This window comes from Haematobia irritans, chromosome 3 (assembly GCF_050003625.1).
Source record: "Haematobia irritans isolate KBUSLIRL chromosome 3, ASM5000362v1, whole genome shotgun sequence".
NCBI classification, from domain to species: Eukaryota; Metazoa; Arthropoda; class Insecta; order Diptera; family Muscidae; genus Haematobia; species Haematobia irritans.
The window spans coordinates 197,871,406-197,890,163 of NC_134399.1; the positions used below are offsets into that span (position 1 = coordinate 197,871,406).

The 18,758-nt window shown below is 28.7% G+C and overlaps 1 protein-coding gene across 1 annotated transcript in view; it reads right to left on the reverse strand.

The window, feature by feature from the left end:
- nAChRalpha3 (nicotinic Acetylcholine Receptor alpha3) overlaps positions 1 to 18,758 on the reverse strand; it is a 72,716-nt gene that overhangs the window by 24,690 nt on the left and 29,268 nt on the right. The window contains exon 4 of the mRNA XM_075301989.1: positions 13,278 to 13,393. Coding sequence (XP_075158104.1) covers positions 13,278 to 13,393 — 116 coding nt within the window. The remainder of the gene's footprint in view (positions 1 to 13,277; positions 13,394 to 18,758) is intronic.

The window sequence follows — 18,758 nt, forward strand, 5'->3', positions numbered from 1 at the left end:
TTTTATTTCTATAGAAAATTTTGTCAAAATTTTATTTCTATCAAAAATTTTTTCAAAATTTATTTCTATTGAAAACTTTTTATTTCTAGTTACAACTGTTGATTATAAAACGTTGACCACTTTTGGACCCTATTTCATTTGGATCCTGGGGATCATTTTCATACCGTCATTTGAATGTAATGAAATAAATTTTTCTTGTTAAAATAGGACTTTTTTTATAAATTGTGAATTAGTTGGTTTCTACTAACAATACTGGGGCTTTATTTCTTACATATTTGGGGTAATTTTTCATATTTTGGGGTTTTATTTCATATGATGAAATGGGGATATATTTCATGGAGCTATATTTCGTTTTCATTTTGGTGCCATATTTCATGGATCCCGTTCGTTTTTTATTTCTCCCAAAGTGCATTTGTTCCCCACACAGAAAAATATTTTAAGAAAAAATTTCCAATTAAAGTCTTAATTGAGTATTAAAAAATATTCAATTAAAAAAGTAATTGATTCAACAATTTTTTAATTAAAACAAAAATCAGTCACAAAAATTAATAGTATCAATTAATTTTTTAACTGGATCAATTAATCCTTTCATTGACTTTCAATTATTTTTTTAATTGATACTATCATTTCTGTGATTGAAGACATTTCTTTTAAAAAATTAATTGGATCAATTAATTTCGTGATTGTATCAAATAATTTTTTTTGTGCATGTATCAGCACGCTTACAATTTTGATGTTGGTAATGCCAAGATTTTTTAGTAATGAGATTTTTTGCTGGGATGTGTAAGCTAACTCATATTATGACGATGTATGTGTTAAAATTGCTGTGTGTGTGTAAAAATATGAAAATAGCTGCGAGTGTATGTCTGTATGTGTGAGAGAAGTCTTTGGATATAATTTATATGCGAATAATAATAAATAAATCAAAAACCCTATGGTCGTATGCATGTGCGGTAAGATGTAGAAATGTGTCCAAGTGTGTGTAGATGTAAGTAAAATGGACCACGAAACCTCAAACCTCAAAAGTGCACAAAATGTTAAGTAAACCTATGTCAAGAAAAAATTGAAATAACTACAAGTCGAGTCAGTAAGCTCAATTGGGACCAACTCAGTGTTTGGCCTGCTATTCAAAACTGGTAAACATAAGAAAAAACACAAACACTTTGATTTCCTTTTTTTCATATTTCTCGAAATTGTCGTTACACAGTGGGGTGGTCATGGCAAAATTTCCATTTTAGTGAGCGTACACTGGGTTATGTAGTTCTTATTGTCATCAACACACAAATATCGCAAAAACTATCAACGCACAAGCAACTTACACATTCAAGCTATTCAAACTCAAACAGGATTAAAGAAATTTCGTTTAAAGAAAACAAATAGCTTTAGCTGCTCCTTGTCTAAAAAACACGGTACTAAATACAACTTTAGCAAGCGGAAATAAATTGATTTTAAATTTATTAAAAAAAAACCCACAAAATGGGGAATTTTACCAAAAACCTACGGAATTAAAAAACAAAACTTATATTAAAGTTGTTAAACAACTTTTAGCATAAAAAAATATTCGAAAGAAATGTTTTATATTGAATTTGTAGAAAATTTTATTAAAATTTTATGTCTATAGAATATTCTTTCAACATTTTATTTACGTAGACAATTTTTTCAAAGTTTTATTTCTATTGAAAATTTTTGAAATTATTGTTGTTTTTTTTTGTTTTTATTTCAATAGACAATTTTTGCATATTTTTATTTTCATAGAAATTTGTTGTAAATTTTTATTTCTATAGAAAATTTTTGCAATTTTTTTTTCGATAGAAAATTTTTGCAATTTTTTTTCTATACAAAATTTTTGCAAAATTGTATTTTTATAGAGAATTGTTGCAAAATTTTATTTCTATAGAATTTTTTTTCATAGAAAATTTTATTAAAATCTAATTTCTATAGTAAATTTTATCAATCTTTTATTTCTATAGAAAATTTTGTCAAAATTTTATTTCTTTAGAAAATTTTGTCAAAATTTTATTTCTATAGAAAATTGTGTCAAAATTTTATTTCTATAGAAAATTTTATCAAAATTTTTTTTCTTTGGAAAATTTTGTCAAAATTTTATTTCTATAGAAAATTTTGTCAAAATTCTATTTCTATTGAAAATTTTGTAAACATTTTATTTTGTCAAAATTGTATTTCTATAGAAAATTTTGTCAAAATTTTATGGCTATTTTCTATAGTAAAAATTTATTTCTATAAAATTTTTTTGCAAAATTTAATTTTCAAAATATTTTTTATTAACAATTTTATTTCTATATAAAATTCTTGCAAAATTTAATTTCTGTAGAAAATTTGTGCAAATTTTTATTTCTAAAGAAAATGTTTGCAAACTTTTATTTCCATAGAAAATTTTTGCAAAATTTTGTTTCCAGAAATTTTTTGCAAAATTCTATTTCCATAGAAAATTTTTGCAAAACTTTATTTTTAATGAAAATTTTTGCAAAATTTAATTTCTATAGACATTTTTGGTGAAATTTAATTTCAATAGAAAATTTATTTTTTATTTATTAAGGAAAATTTTTGCAAACTTTTATTCTTCAGAAAAAATTTTATTTCTATAGAAAATTTTGTCAAAATTGTATTTCTGTAGAATTTTTTTGTTTAATATTTTTTATTAAAAATTTTTGCAAATTTTATTTATGAAAAAAATTCTTGCAAAATTTTATTTCTAAAGAAAATGTTTGCAAAATTTTATTGCTATTGAAAATTTTTGCAAAATTAAATTTTTATAGAAAATTGTTGGAAAATTTTATTTCTATAGAAAACTGTTGTTGTTTGTCAAAATTTTATTTCAGTAGAATTTTTTTTAAATATTTTTATTAAAAGTTTTTGCAAAGTTTATTTCTAAATAAAATTCTTGCAAAATCTTATTTCTAAAGGAAATGTTTGCAAAATTGTATTGCTATTGAGAGTTTTTGCAAAACTAAATTTTATTTTATTGAAGTACAATTTTATTTCTATAGAAAATTTTTGTGAATCGGATTTTCTTTATAAAATTTGTGTAAATGTTATTTATAAAGAAAATTTTTGCAAACTTTTATTTCCATAGAAAATTTTTCCAAAACTATTTCTACAGAAATTTTGCAAAATTTTATTTCTACGAAAATTTTGTAAAAACTTTATATTCATAGAAAATTTTTTAAAAACTGCATATCCATAAATCTTAGCAAAATTTTATTTCTATAGAAAATTTTGTCAAAATTTTATTTCTATACAAAAGTTTTGTAAAAGTTTATTTCTATAGAAAATTTTATTTCTATAGAAAATCTTGTCGAAATTTTATTTCAATAGAAAATTGTGTCAAAATTGTATTTCTATAGAAAATTTTGTCAAAATTTTATTGCTATAGAAAATTTTGTTAGAATTTTATTTTTATAGAAAATTTTTGTAAAATTTAATTTCTATAAAAAATTTTTGCAAAATTTCATTTTCAAAATATTTTTTATTAACAATTTGTTTATTAACAATTTTATTTCTATATGAAATTCTTGCAAAATTTAATTTCTGTAGAAAATTTGTGCAAATTTTATTTCTAAAGAAAATGTTTGCAAAGTTTTATTTCCATAGAAAATTTTTGCAAAATTTTGTTTCCAGAGATTTTGTTTGCAAAATTCTATTTCCATAGAAAATTTTTGCAAAACTTTATTATACCCTTCACCACTACTGTGGTACAGGGTATAATAAGTTTGTGCATTTGTATGTAACGCCAAGAAATAGTGGTCATAGACCCATCTTTTAGTATACCGATCGACTTAGAATTAAATTCTGAGTCGATTTAGCGATGTCCGTCTGTCTGTCTGTCTGTCCGTCCGTCTGGCTGTATATGTAATTTTGTGCACAAAGTACAGCTCGCAATTTAAGTCCGATCGTCCTCAAATATGGCATAGGGCCGATTCTTGGGACAGAGACAATCGCTATTGGTTTTGGATAAAAATCGGTTCAGATTTAGATATAGCTGCCATATATATTTATCCCCGATGTGGTCATAGTTAGCGTGTTTATCAACCGATGTTCTTCAAATTCAGTATATCCGAATATTTTATGAGTCTCGAAAAATTTGCAAAATATCAGCCAAATCGGTTCAGATTTAGATATAGCTCCCATATATATCTTTCGTCCGATTTAGACTCATATGACCACAGAGACCAAAGTTTACTACCGATCTTCGTGAAATTTCACACAGAGGGTAATATTGACATTCTACCAATGCTTGGTAAATTTGATTGAAATCGGTTAAAAGTTAGATATAGCTCCCATATATATCTTTCGTCCGATTTGAACTTATATGGCCACAAAAGCCAGAGTTTTGCCGTGATTTGCTTCAAATTTTGCACAAGGGGTACGTTTAATAGCATCGTTAAGTGTGTCAAATTTTGGTTAAATCGGTTCAGATTTAGATATAGCTCACATATATATCTTTCGCCCGATTTGGACTTATATGGTCTAAAAAGCCAGAGTTTTGCCCTGACTTACTTCAAATTTTGCACAAGCGGTATTTTTAACGGTACTATTGTATGTGCCAAATATGGTCAAAATCGATTCAGATTTAGATATAGCTCCCATATATATATTTCGTCCGATTTGAACTTATATGGCCTCAAAATCCAGGGTTTTGCCGTGATTTGGTTCAAACTTCGCACAAGGAGTACGTTTAGTAGTATAGGTAATTGTGGCAAATTTGGTTGAAATCGGTTCCGATTTAGATATGGCTCCCATATAAATCTCCCGTCCGATTTGCACTCATGTGACAAGGGGAGCCAAAGTTATACTCCCATTTACGTGAAATTTCGCATAGATAGCAGAATTATTATTCTAACTATGCATGTCAAATTTAGTCAAAATTGGTTCAGATTGTATATAGCTCCCATATATACGTACACCAGAGTTGGGGAAATATGGTAGACTGTTTCATATTTTAGACCCATTTTCAATGGGATTTTCCTCCAATTGACTGGTTTGTTTCCTCAGAGAATGCAAATATGGCCAAAATTCTCACACTTTACACAAAATTCTATGATTATTTCCCCATATCTTAGCCATATCCTACACACTGCAATGCCAAAATTTCCACAGAACGGATGAGTTTTAAATAAGGCTCCAAGTCGCCCGACTAGACCAAATAATATATCACAACCCACACTTGACCACATATCTTGGCGAGATCTAACCAATATCCTTGTAAAATCGCCACTGCTTAGTAGCAAAAATTGTAAATATTACTCTAATTGTCCTATATCTCGAATACATATGTATCGCCTGAAAAATCATAAATCTCTTTTGTACAATTGCATTAACATTTCTCTCGCTTCATATTTTCCATATTTTTTACTAACATTATGTTTCATCTCAGGGCGTTAGCCGATTTAAATTTTAATTCTAGAGTTTTTGTAGAAGTACAAAAAATTGTTTCCATTAAAAGTATTTGTATCTGGAAATGCCAACTTTTATATAGCTCCCTGCAAATTTTAAGTAGTGGAGATGGTAACACAAATGTTTGTCTATATAGTGGTGAAGGGTATAATATAGTCGGCTCCGACCGTCTTTTTATAGAAAATTTTTGCAAAATTTAATTTCTATAGACATTTTTTGTGAAATCTAATTTTGATAGAAAATTTATTTTTTATTTATTTAGGAAAATTTTTGCAAACTTTTATTCTTCAGAAAAAATTTTATTTCTATAAAAAATATTGTCAAAATTTTATTTCTGTAGAATTTTTTTGTTTAATATTTTTTATTAAAAATTTTTGCAAATTTTATTTCTAAATAAAATTCTTGCAAAATCTTATTTCTAAAGAAAATGTTTGCAAAATTTTATTGCTATTGAGAATTTTTGCAAAATTAAATTTTTATGGAAAATTTTTGGAAAATTTTATTTAAAATTTAGTCAATATGTTATTTCTATAGAAAAATTTGTCAAAATTGTATTTCTGTAGAATTTTTTTTTTAATATTTTGTATTAAGAATTTTTTGCAAATTTTATTTCTAAATAAAATTCTTGCAAAATCTTATTTCTAAAGAAAATGTTTGCAAAATTTTATTGCTATTGAGAATTTTTGCAAAATTAAATTTTTATAGAAAATTGTTGGAAAATTTTATTTTATTAAAGTAAATTTCTAAAGAAAATTTTTGGAAAATTTTATTTTTATAGACATTTTTTGAAACGTATTTTCTATAGAAAATTTGTGTAAATGTTATTTTTAAAGAAATTTTTTTTTTGCAAAATTTTATTTCTTTATAAAATTTTTGCAAAATTTTATTTCTATAGAAAATTGAAGTACCTCTTAATGGAGAGGAATATTGTGCAAAATCTACCAAAACATCAAGAATTCAGCCAAACAGTTAAAAATGTACAATTTTTGGTAAAATTCTAAACTGTGGCAACCGTGCTCAGGAGCCGGCCCTGAGAAATATTGCCAAAGACACTGTTTGTCTATCGCGTCGACTTCTGGGTGTTGATAGGGGTTCAGATTCCCTGTTACTATACCTCTAAAAATCTTCAATTTCATAGTGCGTGAGAATACCATGGGGTTGGCTAATAGTAGTCCTAAAATGGTTGGCTAAGACACAGAAAAATGTGGACTCATTGCAAATTTAAATTTATTAATTAGCTCAAAATTTCAAATTCAATCGTCCTAAAATGATATTCTTAAGTTGAAATGTATAAATATTTATTTTCTAAATTTAAGAAATTTCATCCTACTGTTATCATGTGGCCACCAAGCTTAGATGCTCACACACATACACACACCTTCCAAGTAAAAAAGGATCACAAAAGTCCACCATGAAAGGCTAACAATGTTACTATTCGGTTGACAGCCAACGTTAGAAAGGAAGGTTAAAAATAGCAAACGCCAGGCAGATGTCATTACAATTTTTGGCCTTTGGAATCTAACTTTCACCGCCTTAATGCTGATGGTTGTTGCTGGTGGTGGTGGTGGTGGTCATAGGATATCATTGTTTGCCGTCACTGAGATAGCTAATGTCGCGCGTATCCGAAACCAGAAACTCTAAGCAATAAAATCTTACGTAGACCAGAAAAAAGTGTAATAAATCCATTTCGAGGATACGCTTGGAGGGCATACATACATTTTTGGGATTTTGTCATGGATTTTCTTCTGTTACGCATGATGCGCATTCTTGGTATCAGGTGTATTGGCTTGATTTAATGCCATCGTCATTTCACTGCTAAAGAGAACAGCATCTCGCAATACGGCATCGAGAAAAAGGTCTTTGAACTCTGCAGGAAAAAAAAAAAACAGTGAAGCGTAATCCAATAAATCATAAATATGTAATCCATGAGTAATCTGATCTTTTAGGTTAAATGGCAAATTTCGAAGTATTCGAGAAGGAAGGATATTGGCCAATGAAATAATGCGACAAAATCTGTACGCAAGATGCTCTACATATACCCGTATGTCTGTGAAAGGAACTTCCGCATCCGTTGTATTTTTGATATGATATTAGATAGCATTCTATTGAATTATTACACCAAATGTTATTATTAAATTATGCTGATTTATAAATTGAATTTATTATATTGGCTGATGGAGTAAAATATGTAAACATTGTTATAGAGCAGAGCGAAAAGATTAGGGCATATATACCGAAGGGTAGATATAGAGAGAATTGATGAACTCATGATATTCTACAATACAAATATTACAGTTGATTAAAGATATTGCGGATAAAAAATTTTTAAATCTGGATGCACCAATCTCAAATTAAATCTTACCCTTGGATCCAAAAATGTTGACCTTTTCTTAAAGATTTTGGTATTGATTCTGAGCCAAAGATGCGAATTCTTTAAAATAAAGTCATTTTTTAGGAGGCTTTGTAGCTTTAAATTTATGCTCAAAATTTTAAGATTAGTTCAGTCAATTTAAAGATTATTTCTTAAAATCAAAAACTTTTTTCTTTACTTCAGGGAAAATTGACATTACATAAAAGGCATGTCAAAACGTTCTGAGTACGTGTCAGATTGCTACACTAGGGTTGCCCAATACCGAAATATAAAATCGACAAAGTTCCAGCGTAATTACAACAGAAGACTTACAATCCGCAAGTTTTCTATATCATCTTAGAATTTCACACTGACCAATAATTTTGTACTTTCTTTCCCACTAAAAAAAGTAGTGAAAATGTTAATTTAGGATCCGGAAGTGGTGAAAAATCGACGCGGGAGCAATGAATTTAACATGGACTTGGAAGGATGTTCACTATTTCAACAGACATTGCACCAAATCCCATCCCATCACTTCTTAAGGTGTGTTCCGAATTCTGTGATATTTTGCCAAATAAATATTTTTGCATAATTTTTTATGATTTTTAACGTATTCTAACTAACACTTGTCTGAACCGTTCGACTTCATATATTTAAATATTAAAAAAAAGTGCAATGGATGTAGTATTTTTTCGACGAAATTTAAATAATTACCTACTTGAAACAATACAAGTTAAAATTATAATTAGAATTTTTTATGATTTTTAACGCATTCTAACACTTGTCTGAACCGTTCGACTTCAAATATTAAAATAAAAATTTGCAATTTTTCTAGAATGGATGTAGTATTTTTTCGACGAAATTTAAATAATTTGTACAATTTTTTTAATTGCCTACTTGAAACAATACAAGTTAAAATTACCCATTAAAAATATGAAAAAAACGAGTTATAAAAAATTTAATTAAAAGAACTTCCTGTGTAGTTAAAATAAAGAACATCTGTGGGAGAACACTTTTGGAAGTGCTTTTAAAGTTCTGCCTTTAGAACAACTTTCCAATTTTTTTGCTTGGATGTTCTGAAACCGATTTTGTTTGTTTGGCTGAAGATCTAAATGGAATCTAAATCATACATATTTTTGGGTTGCATTTGAAAATTTTTATACCCACCCCCATAGAATTGTTATGGGGGTATAATAAGTTTATCATTCCGTTTGTAACACATCGAAATATCGATTTCCGATTATATACAGTATATATATTCTTGATCAGGGAGAAATTCTAAGACTATTTAACCATGTCCGTCTATCTGTTGTAATATATCTACAGTTTTCAATAATGAAGCAATCGTGCTGATTGTCAGCAGGCAGGTTCGAAATTCGAAGATGGGCTGAAATTTTGCACGAACACTTTTTGATTTGACCTCCGGAGCCTCTTGGAGGAGCAAAATTCATCCGATCCGGTTCAAATTTGGAACGTGGTGTTAGTATATGGCCGCTAACAACCATACCAAAATTGGTCCATATCGGTCTACCGATCGACCTATAGCCGATCCCCAATCACACAAAAATTGGTCCATATCGGTTCATAATCTTGGTTGCCACTCGAGCCAAAAATAATCTACCAACATTTTATTTCTATAGAAAATTTTGTCAAAATTTTATTTCTATAGAAAATTTTGTGAAAATTTTATTTCTATAGAAAATTTTGTTAAAATTTTATTTCTATAGAAAATTTTATCAAAATTTTATTTCTATAGAAAATTTTGTCAAACTGAATTATATACGTATTTAATCGATCTTTCTTGATTTAATATATACCATGTATGGACTTACATTTAGAAGACGGTATTAGGAGGTTTTAAGATAAAGGGTGGTAAAATTGTAAGGGCCGATGTTGAATGTGAACCACACCTAAACGCCAAGTTTTTTTCCGAATTTGATTTGACATTTCTCTATTTCAGACTTACTCAATTTGAACCATGGAGAGATACACAATCCAATAAAGTGTTAAATGGTTAAATGGCAATAGTGGATGATCAATTTTCGAAGAAAATCATCTTCAGTGATGAGGCACATTTTCACCTCAATGGATTCGTCAATAAACAGAATTACCGCATTTGGGTGAATGAGAATCCAAGAGTGATTGTCGAAAAACCAATGCACCCACAAAGAGTGACTGTTTGGTGCGGTTTATGGGCTGGCGGCATCATCGGGCCGTATTTTTTCCAAAATGAGGCCGGTCAGGCAGTTACTGTGAATGGTGTTCGCTATCGTGAGATGATAACGAACTTTTTATGGCCCGAACCACTTGCCACACAATGGCTGTTTTGCGCAACAAATTCAATGGCCGTGTTATCTCACGTAATGGCGATGTCAATTGGCCGCCAAGATCATGTGATTTGACACCGTTGGACTTTTTTCTTTGGGGTTATTTGAAAGAAAAGGTGTACGTCGATAAGCCAGCAACAATTCAAGAGCTAAAGGATGAGATAATTCGGCACATTAACGGCATAGAACCTCCATTATGCCTCAGCGTCATCGAAAATTTGGACCATCGGATGAAGGTGTGCCATCGAGGTCGCGGCGCCCATTTGGCCGATATTTTATTCCATACATCATTGAGTAATACCAATATATCATAATAAAATAAAAATACTATAATTTCCTAAATAGTTTGTGTTTTATTTAAAATCAACATCGGCCCTTGAAATTTTAACCACCCTTTACCATGCCATCGGCAGCCGTTACCGCACCTTAAGCCGTTACCGCACCTGAGTCGATATATCCATGTCCGTCTGTCCGTCTGTCCGTCTGTCCGTCCGTCTGTCTGTGAACACATTTTTGTGATCAAAGTTTAGGTCGCAATTTAAGTCCAATCGCCTTCAAATTTGGCACATGTCCTAACTTGGGTCAGAATAGAACCCTATTGATTTTGGAAGAAATCGATTCAGATTTAGATATAGCTCCCATATATATCTTTCGCCCGATATGCACTAATATGGACCCAGCAGCCAGAGTTTTATACCGATTTGCTTGAAATTTTGTACAAACATCACACTTAGTCGTATAGTCAAGTGTGCCAAATTTGATTGAAATCGGTTGAGATTTAGATATAGCTTCCATATATATTTTTCGCCCGATATGGACTTATATGGCCCCAGAAGACAGAGTTTTGGTTGAAATTTTGCACTAGGACTACAATTAGTAATATAGTCATGAGCGCCAAATTTGATTGAAATCGGTTCTGATTTCGACAAAAACGGTCAAAATACCAACATTTTCCTTGTTAAATCGCCACGGCTTAGTCGAAAAGTTGTAAAACTGACTCTAATTTTCCTAAACTTGTGGTGCAGGGTATAATATAGTCGGCCCCGCCCGACTTTAGACTTTCCTTACTTGTTTTTGTTTTAGGTTGTTGGCAGCATTTAAAAAATGTACACTCTGTTCGGACAAAATGAAGGTGTCTTTTTTCTGAAAGGAAAACTCCAACCTACGACCATTATTTCCAGTATCGTATTCATTAGAAAGGTCTTATACTTTGGACTGATTATGGTATAGAATATTCAAAATTGTTGTGATTTTGCTATTTGAGAGCACTAAAAAACTTTTATAAATGGTATAGCTTGCGTGATGGGGACTTTAGAATGTTCTTAAAAAATTTTAAATCTGCTTTAGATTTTATTTATGGCGTTTTCGATTCACAAAAAATATGTTGCCTTGGTGTTACACTACTCTTTTCCTCATTGCATTTTCGCCCAAATGACAGTGTCATTCCAAAGTTATTGTTAATTCATAATATTGTGAGGGATACAGGGTCTAAAATCTATGATAGTTGCCTTCATATTTTTTCATCAATTTCGAGAATGTTGCCTCTTTTTTCCCAATCGAAATCGCTATTAGTTTTATTTCTGCTAGACTATAATGATTGTAATCCATAGACTTAAATAAATAAATAACTTATCTCCCTCTCTCTCTCTTATTCTCACACACAATATTTGCTCATTAATATTCTGTGGGATATTATTTGAAATTCACAACACATTTATAAACACTGCCACACTACACACTCTTTATCATTACACCAGAGAGAAAGAGAAAGAGAGAGTGCAGATAATGGAGTAGTTGATTTTGAAATCTTACTCGGAAATGCAATCATTGCTTTTATGGCTTAATGTTGATATCATTAAATCTGTGAGTTGTTTTTCGTTTTCTTTGTTGGAAGCTTTGTGGCTGTTTTGTGTACTTTTTAGCCCATTTCGCTGGGCCATTCATTATCATTGAGAGTATATCTGGGTTTTAATGAAAATTTAATGATAATAATAAAAAGTCATACCCCAAAGCTAAAGTTTGTTTATCACTTTGTTTTATTCGTGTTCACTGTTATAGTGTTTTTCGCTTGTTGGGTACATTTTCCTATATGTTTGTGTGTGTGTGAGTATTCATTTGTTTTGTTTTTGACCTATCAACTAAAAATAGCTCCATACAGATGTCAAAGAAGAGAGCGGATTGGAAGGTAAGTAGTACTGTGGGGATCCAGAGTATAAAATCGAAATAGCAAGCACTAAAAATGAAACATCCAGACACCAGGCCAACTCTCTCTCTTACAATATTTGCAGTGGAAACGGAATTGAAGAACAAGCTTGAAGGAAGCTCGATTATCTTTGGCGTCAAACATAAATGATAGCAACATTACGTGACACATCGACTAATTGTCAGAGAAGAAAAAAAGGAGGACAACAAGCATCGCTGCTTCCTTTTTCCCTCGAAGGACTGTTATTATCTAGTAGTAGTAGTATCCTGCTTTACAACACTTTTACATTTTACCTGCAGCACTTAGAGTGTCAAACCCAAAAGCAGATAGAACCTAAAGATATGAAGCCCGATAAATCGCATAGAAAGAAAAACAACGAATTGCCCATGGCTCTATCTCATCGATTGGAAATGCCATGACCTGAGAGTGGGTTGGGCAAAAAACACTTTTATGCGATTATAAGACCAATTCATTCCAATTACATAGCAATATTGAAAAATATCTCCATGTTCATGTCATACCGTCATCCATTGAGGGCACAATGACATACAATTCGAACGATTTCATTCTACACACAAAAAAAATTTTTCTGATTCAATCACGAAATTAATTGATCCAACTAATTTTTAATTGAAATGTCTTCAATCACAGAAATGATAGTATCAATTAAAAAATTAATTGTAGGTCAATTAAAAAATTAATTGATTCAATTAAAAAATTAATTGATTCAAATAAAAAAATTAATTGATACTATTAATTTTCGTGATTGATTTTTGTTTCAATTAAAAAATTTGTTGATTCAATTAACTTTTTAATTTAATATTTTTTAAAACTCAATTAAAATTTTATTGGAAAATTTTTCGTGAAATTTTTTTCTGTGTAGAAAAAAAAAACAATTAAAATTTAATTGGAAAATTTTTCGTGAAATTTTTTTTCTGTGTAGAAAAAAAACTATGTATTCCGGTTTCGTTAGAGAACTTACCTTACAGCAGGTACTTCTAAAATATCCCATTCCACAGATGTATAAAATTCTGATAGATCCACTCCAACTTCGACCACATTTGTTCCATTCAATTCATCAATGTGCCGTAAATCAACCTGAAATGGAGAAAGAATTAGAGGGAAAAAGGAAAAAAATTAAAAGGTATCCAAATGGAAACATTGATTGTACATTTATTCCCATTTGCCATGGATGTAGTGAGTGGTCTTGTAGCATCCTAATCGTAGAATTAACATTCATCAAAACGAGTTGATAAATTATTTAATAGTGGTATTTACAATTAAGGATTTGTGAGGCAAAATTAAAGAGGAGTTATTTTCTCTAAATGTCTCTTTTACTCCTGATTGTTAAAGGAGAAATATAGTGAAACATTTTGTTTATTTGTTAACATATTTTTTATTTTTGTCGTAATTTAAAATACTTCACCTGTACACAAAAAAAAAATTGTTTCTGATTCAATCACGAAATTAATTGATCCAATTAATTTTTTAATTTAAATGTCTTCAATTACAGAAATGATAGTACCAATTAAAAAAAATTAATTGACAGTCAATTAAAAAATTAATTGATACTATTAATTGAATATTTTTTAAAATTCAATTAAGATTTTAATTGGAAAAATTTTCGTGAAATTTGTGTCTGTGTAGAAATAATTATGAAAGCTTTATACTGATTTACGGTTGTGGGAGATTACTAAAACATACAGTTCATTCCAGCAAAAACCAATCACGGAATTGTACACCTATATAGTATTGAAGCCCGGGAGGGGCAAACAACCACATTCCAGGAGAACTACCATCACACTCAGCACGCGTTAACCAAGAACGACTTAAAAAGGAAATTGCTGCCTTCATTTCTACCACACCGCCGTTCGGACTAGGAAAAGGAAGTCCTTTGTCATTAAGCTAAAGTTAGAATCGGGCAGCACTCATTGATAAGAGAGAGGTTCACAACATTTGGCATCACAATGGGCTGAATAGTCAAAGTGAGCCTAAAATAACGGCCTACCACAATACTTAGCGTAGGCTAACCTCATTTGGCGGCAAGGAAACTATACTTCAATTGTGTCAGTTAACTTTTAATTGATTATGTTGTCAGTATCAATCAATCTACTTAAAAATTTAAAATATTTCGGTTGTATTTTTTCTGCACACTCTTAAACCGAGATTGTGAAAAAGGGACCTAGTATTGGGCCAATGTTTTAAAAAAGGAATTTAATCTTTTCATGGATCTTAGTTAGGTGATTCTATTATGCAAACTGTTCAACCCAGTGTTGCCAGTATTGGGGATTTTTTCCCAAATTAGGGATATTTTTTTGTGAATGGAGACGAAATTTCTGGGTTGGGGACTTGGGATTTAGTGGGGAATTTTCATAAATTTGGGGATTTTTGTAGGAATTTTTCGAGAAATCGGTTTAATCTTTTTTAACAAAATTTTATTTCTAAAGAAAATTTTGTCAAAATTTTATTTCCATAGAAAATTTTGTCAAAATTTTATTTCTATAAAAAATTTTGTCAAAATTTTATTTTTTTAGAAAATGTTGCCAAAATTTTATATCTGTAGAAAATTTTGTCAAAAATTTTTTTCTATAGACAATTTTGCCAAAAAAAAAAAAACAAAATCATTAATTTATTATAAATTTTAGTTCTTTATAAAGTTTTGTCAAAATGTTATTTCTATAAAAAATTTTGTCAAAATTTTATTTTTATAGAAAATTTTGTCAAAATTTTATTTTTATAGAAAATTTTGTCAAAATTTTATTTGTATAGAAAATTTTGCCAAAATTATATTTCTGTGGAAAATTTTGTCAAAATTTTATTTTATTAATTTATTACAAATTCTAGTTCTTTATAAAGTTTTCTCAAAATGTTATTTCTATAAAAAATTTTGTCAAAATTTTATTTTTATAGAAAATTTTGTCAAAATTTTATTTTTATAGAAAATTTTGTCAAAATTTTATTTTTATAAAAAATTTTGTCAAAATTTTATTTTTATAGAAAATTTTTTCAAAATTTTATTTCTATAGAAAATTTTGTCAAAATTATATTTCTATAGAAAATTTTGTCAAAATTTTATTTCTCTATCAAAAATTCTGCCAATCTATAAAACAATAAGAAATTTACAATTTCTGGTAGAATTCTACCACTTTTGACAACGTGTCTACCACCCAATTTTGCCATTTGATTATTTAAAAGTAAATTTTCGCGTATAAATACAAGGTGACCGTACACCCTTTTTAATATTTCCAGCATTCACGCAGAGAAGGAATATGATCACCTCAAAAATGTTTCGAGAGCAAAATGTTATTTTTGTATGGTGATCATGTAACATGTTTGTCACTAAAATCTTATTTTCTCGTCAGATATAACCTGCTTGCCGAAACCAGATACATGATTTCCGAGAAAATAACATGATTGCGAAAACCATGTTACATGGTCACCATCCAAAAATAACATGATGCTCTTAAAACATGTTTGAGGTGATCATACACACAAAAAAAAAATTTTTCTGATTCAATCACGAAATTAATTGATCCAAGTAATTTTTTAATTGAAATGTCTTCAATCACGAAAATGATAGTATCGTCACAATTTTAATTGGGCATAGAAAAAATTTTTGATTAAAAAATTTATTGATTTCATTACCAAATTTCAATTAATTTTTTAATTGATTCAATTAAAAATTTAATTGCAAAACTCAATTAATTTAGTAATTAAAAAAGGTAACTATTTTCAATTACATTTTGAATTGGCATTATTTGGATTAACAATTGATTGTTTGAAAAAAAAATTTAATCAAAAATTTAAAAAAATGTTCATCACTTTTTTAACTGACTTAGTCTTCCGAATTTGATTAAAAGTTAATTGTATCAATTAACTTTTTAACTAAAAATTTTAAAATTTTCAATCATTGACTTAATTAACTTAATGTTTCTATCTTGATTAAAAAGTTAATTGTACCAATTAATTTATTAATTGAAAAAAAAAAATTCAACTTAAATTAACTTTTTAATTGGAAATATTTGGGTGATATTGTTTTCTGTGTATTCCTTCTCTGGGTGTTTGTGGTTCGAAATCTTTTTATTATTGCAGCTTGCTGGATTTGACAAATTTTTAATTTTTAAATTATTACTGATTTTCTACAGCATAGCCTTATTCTTTATTTATTTTTCAACAAAAAAAAACTTATCAAAATGTACGAGTATTGGGGATTTCTTTGAGGAATTTAAATTTAAATAAGGGATTTTTGGGGACGAAATCATCATAATTTGGGGACAAGAGCCAGAAAAATACTGGTAACACTGTTGCAACCCATTATTTGATATTATCCGTGGAAAATTTCTATAAAAATATAAAATGTTGTTAAAATTAAGTTTTCAGCAAAATATGGATGAACAATGTTAACTACATTCAATATAAACAGTATAAAAACTTTTTCGCAGTTTTATTATTGTTGCTGCTGTTTGTAATATCCTTCCATAAAAACGTAACTCATTTTCGAGATGGAGAAAAAAAAACTAATTAGTAAATTCTTAATGGGCTCATGCCTCCAAAGCAGATAGCCTGATTGCATTGCATATCAATAAACCACTTGTGAATCGGTTCATTACATGGTCCGAAATAATCACAAAATTAATCACGTTTCTGTTGTTCGAATGAAGGTAGCGAAGCAAACTTCCCAACGGAAGGAAACCAAAGTTAAACAGCCACCAGAGAGAGGGAGCGAGAGAGCACGAGACCAAAGGCAACAACATTGTATGGTGAAACAAATTAACTGCCGGTCAGATTGTTAACTAGGCCTGAGGTTATTTGTTTGTCGAAGGCTACTGAAAAGGACTCAAATAAAGCATAAAACCACATTTACTGGTCTGGTTGAGTGTTGGCTTTGATGACCAACACCAATGTTGGCCAAACGTATGTCTACTCGAGGCTACTCGACGTTTGCTGGCAAAAAATTCCAATTAAGCTGTTACGAATTACGAATATATCATCTATGCATTGGAATATTTAGTAGATCTAAGATATTGGCCATTTATTTATTACAATCCATGATGGGTTAGATTGAGTGGGGGAGAGCAAGAATATTTGCAAATATTGCAAAGATATATTGTAATTGCTAAACTATTCTGGTTTACTACTTAAACTTAATTTAATGAAGTTTTTCTATACTCGTATTATAATGAATTCAGTTGGTGTTACGTCTATAGAGAGAGCAGATAATACAAAGTGTTATCAAAATAAAAGTGGTTCGACTGGATATTATAAGTTAGTGCATATGTTTGCAACACACAGAAGGAGACAAAATAGACACATGGTGTTTAGCATCGCTTCCTGAGTCGATATTGCCATGTCCGTCTGTCTGTGAACACATTTTTGTAATCAAAGTTCAAGTCGCACTCGAGCCAAAAATAATTTACCAAAATTTGGAGAGAAAAATTTACCAAAAATTTAACGAAAATTTCTCTTTTTTTATTTTCACAATTTTAATTTCTATAGAAAATTTTGTCAAAATTTTATTTCTACAAAAAATTTTGTCAAAATTTTATTTCTATAGCAAATTTTGTCAAAATTTTATTTCTATGGAAAATTTTGTCAAAATTTTATTTCTATAGAAAATGTTGTCAACATTTTATTTCTATACTAAATTTTGTCAAAATTTTATTTCTATAGAAAATTTTGTCAAAATTTTATTTTCTATCGAAAATTTTGTCAAAAATTTATTTTCTATTGGAAATTTTGCCAAAATTTTATTTCTACAGAAAATTTTGTCAAAATTTTATTTCTATAGAAAATTTTGTAAAAATTTTATTTCTACAAAAAATTTTGTCAAAATTTTATTTCTACAAAAAATTTTGTCAAAATTTTATTTCTATAGAAAATTTTGTCAAAATTGTATTTCTATAGAAAATGTTGTCAACATTTTATTTCTATAGTATATTTTGTCAAAATTTTATTTCTATAGAAAATTTTGTCAAAATTTTATTTTCTATCGAAAATTTTGTCAAAAATTTATTTTCTATTGGAAATTTTGCCAAAATTTTATTTCTACAGAAAATTTTGTCAAAATTTTATTTCTATAGAAAATTTTGTAAAAATTTTATTCCTATAGAAAAATTTTCAAAATTTGATTTTTATAGAAAATTTTGTCAAAATTTTATTTCTATAGAAAATTTTGTCAAAATTTTATTTCTATAGAAAATTTTGTCAAAATTTTATTTCTATAGAAAATTTTGTCAAAATTTTATTTCTACAAAGAATTTTGTCAAAATTTTATTTCTATAGAAAATTTTGTCAAAATTTCGTTTCTATTGGAAATTCTATTTCTATAGAAAATTTTGTAAAAATTTTGACAAAATTTTATTTATATGGAAAATTTTGACAAAATTTAATTTGTATAGAAAATTTTGTCAAAATTTCATTTCTATAGAAAATTTTGTCAAAAATTTATTTCATTCGTTTTGTT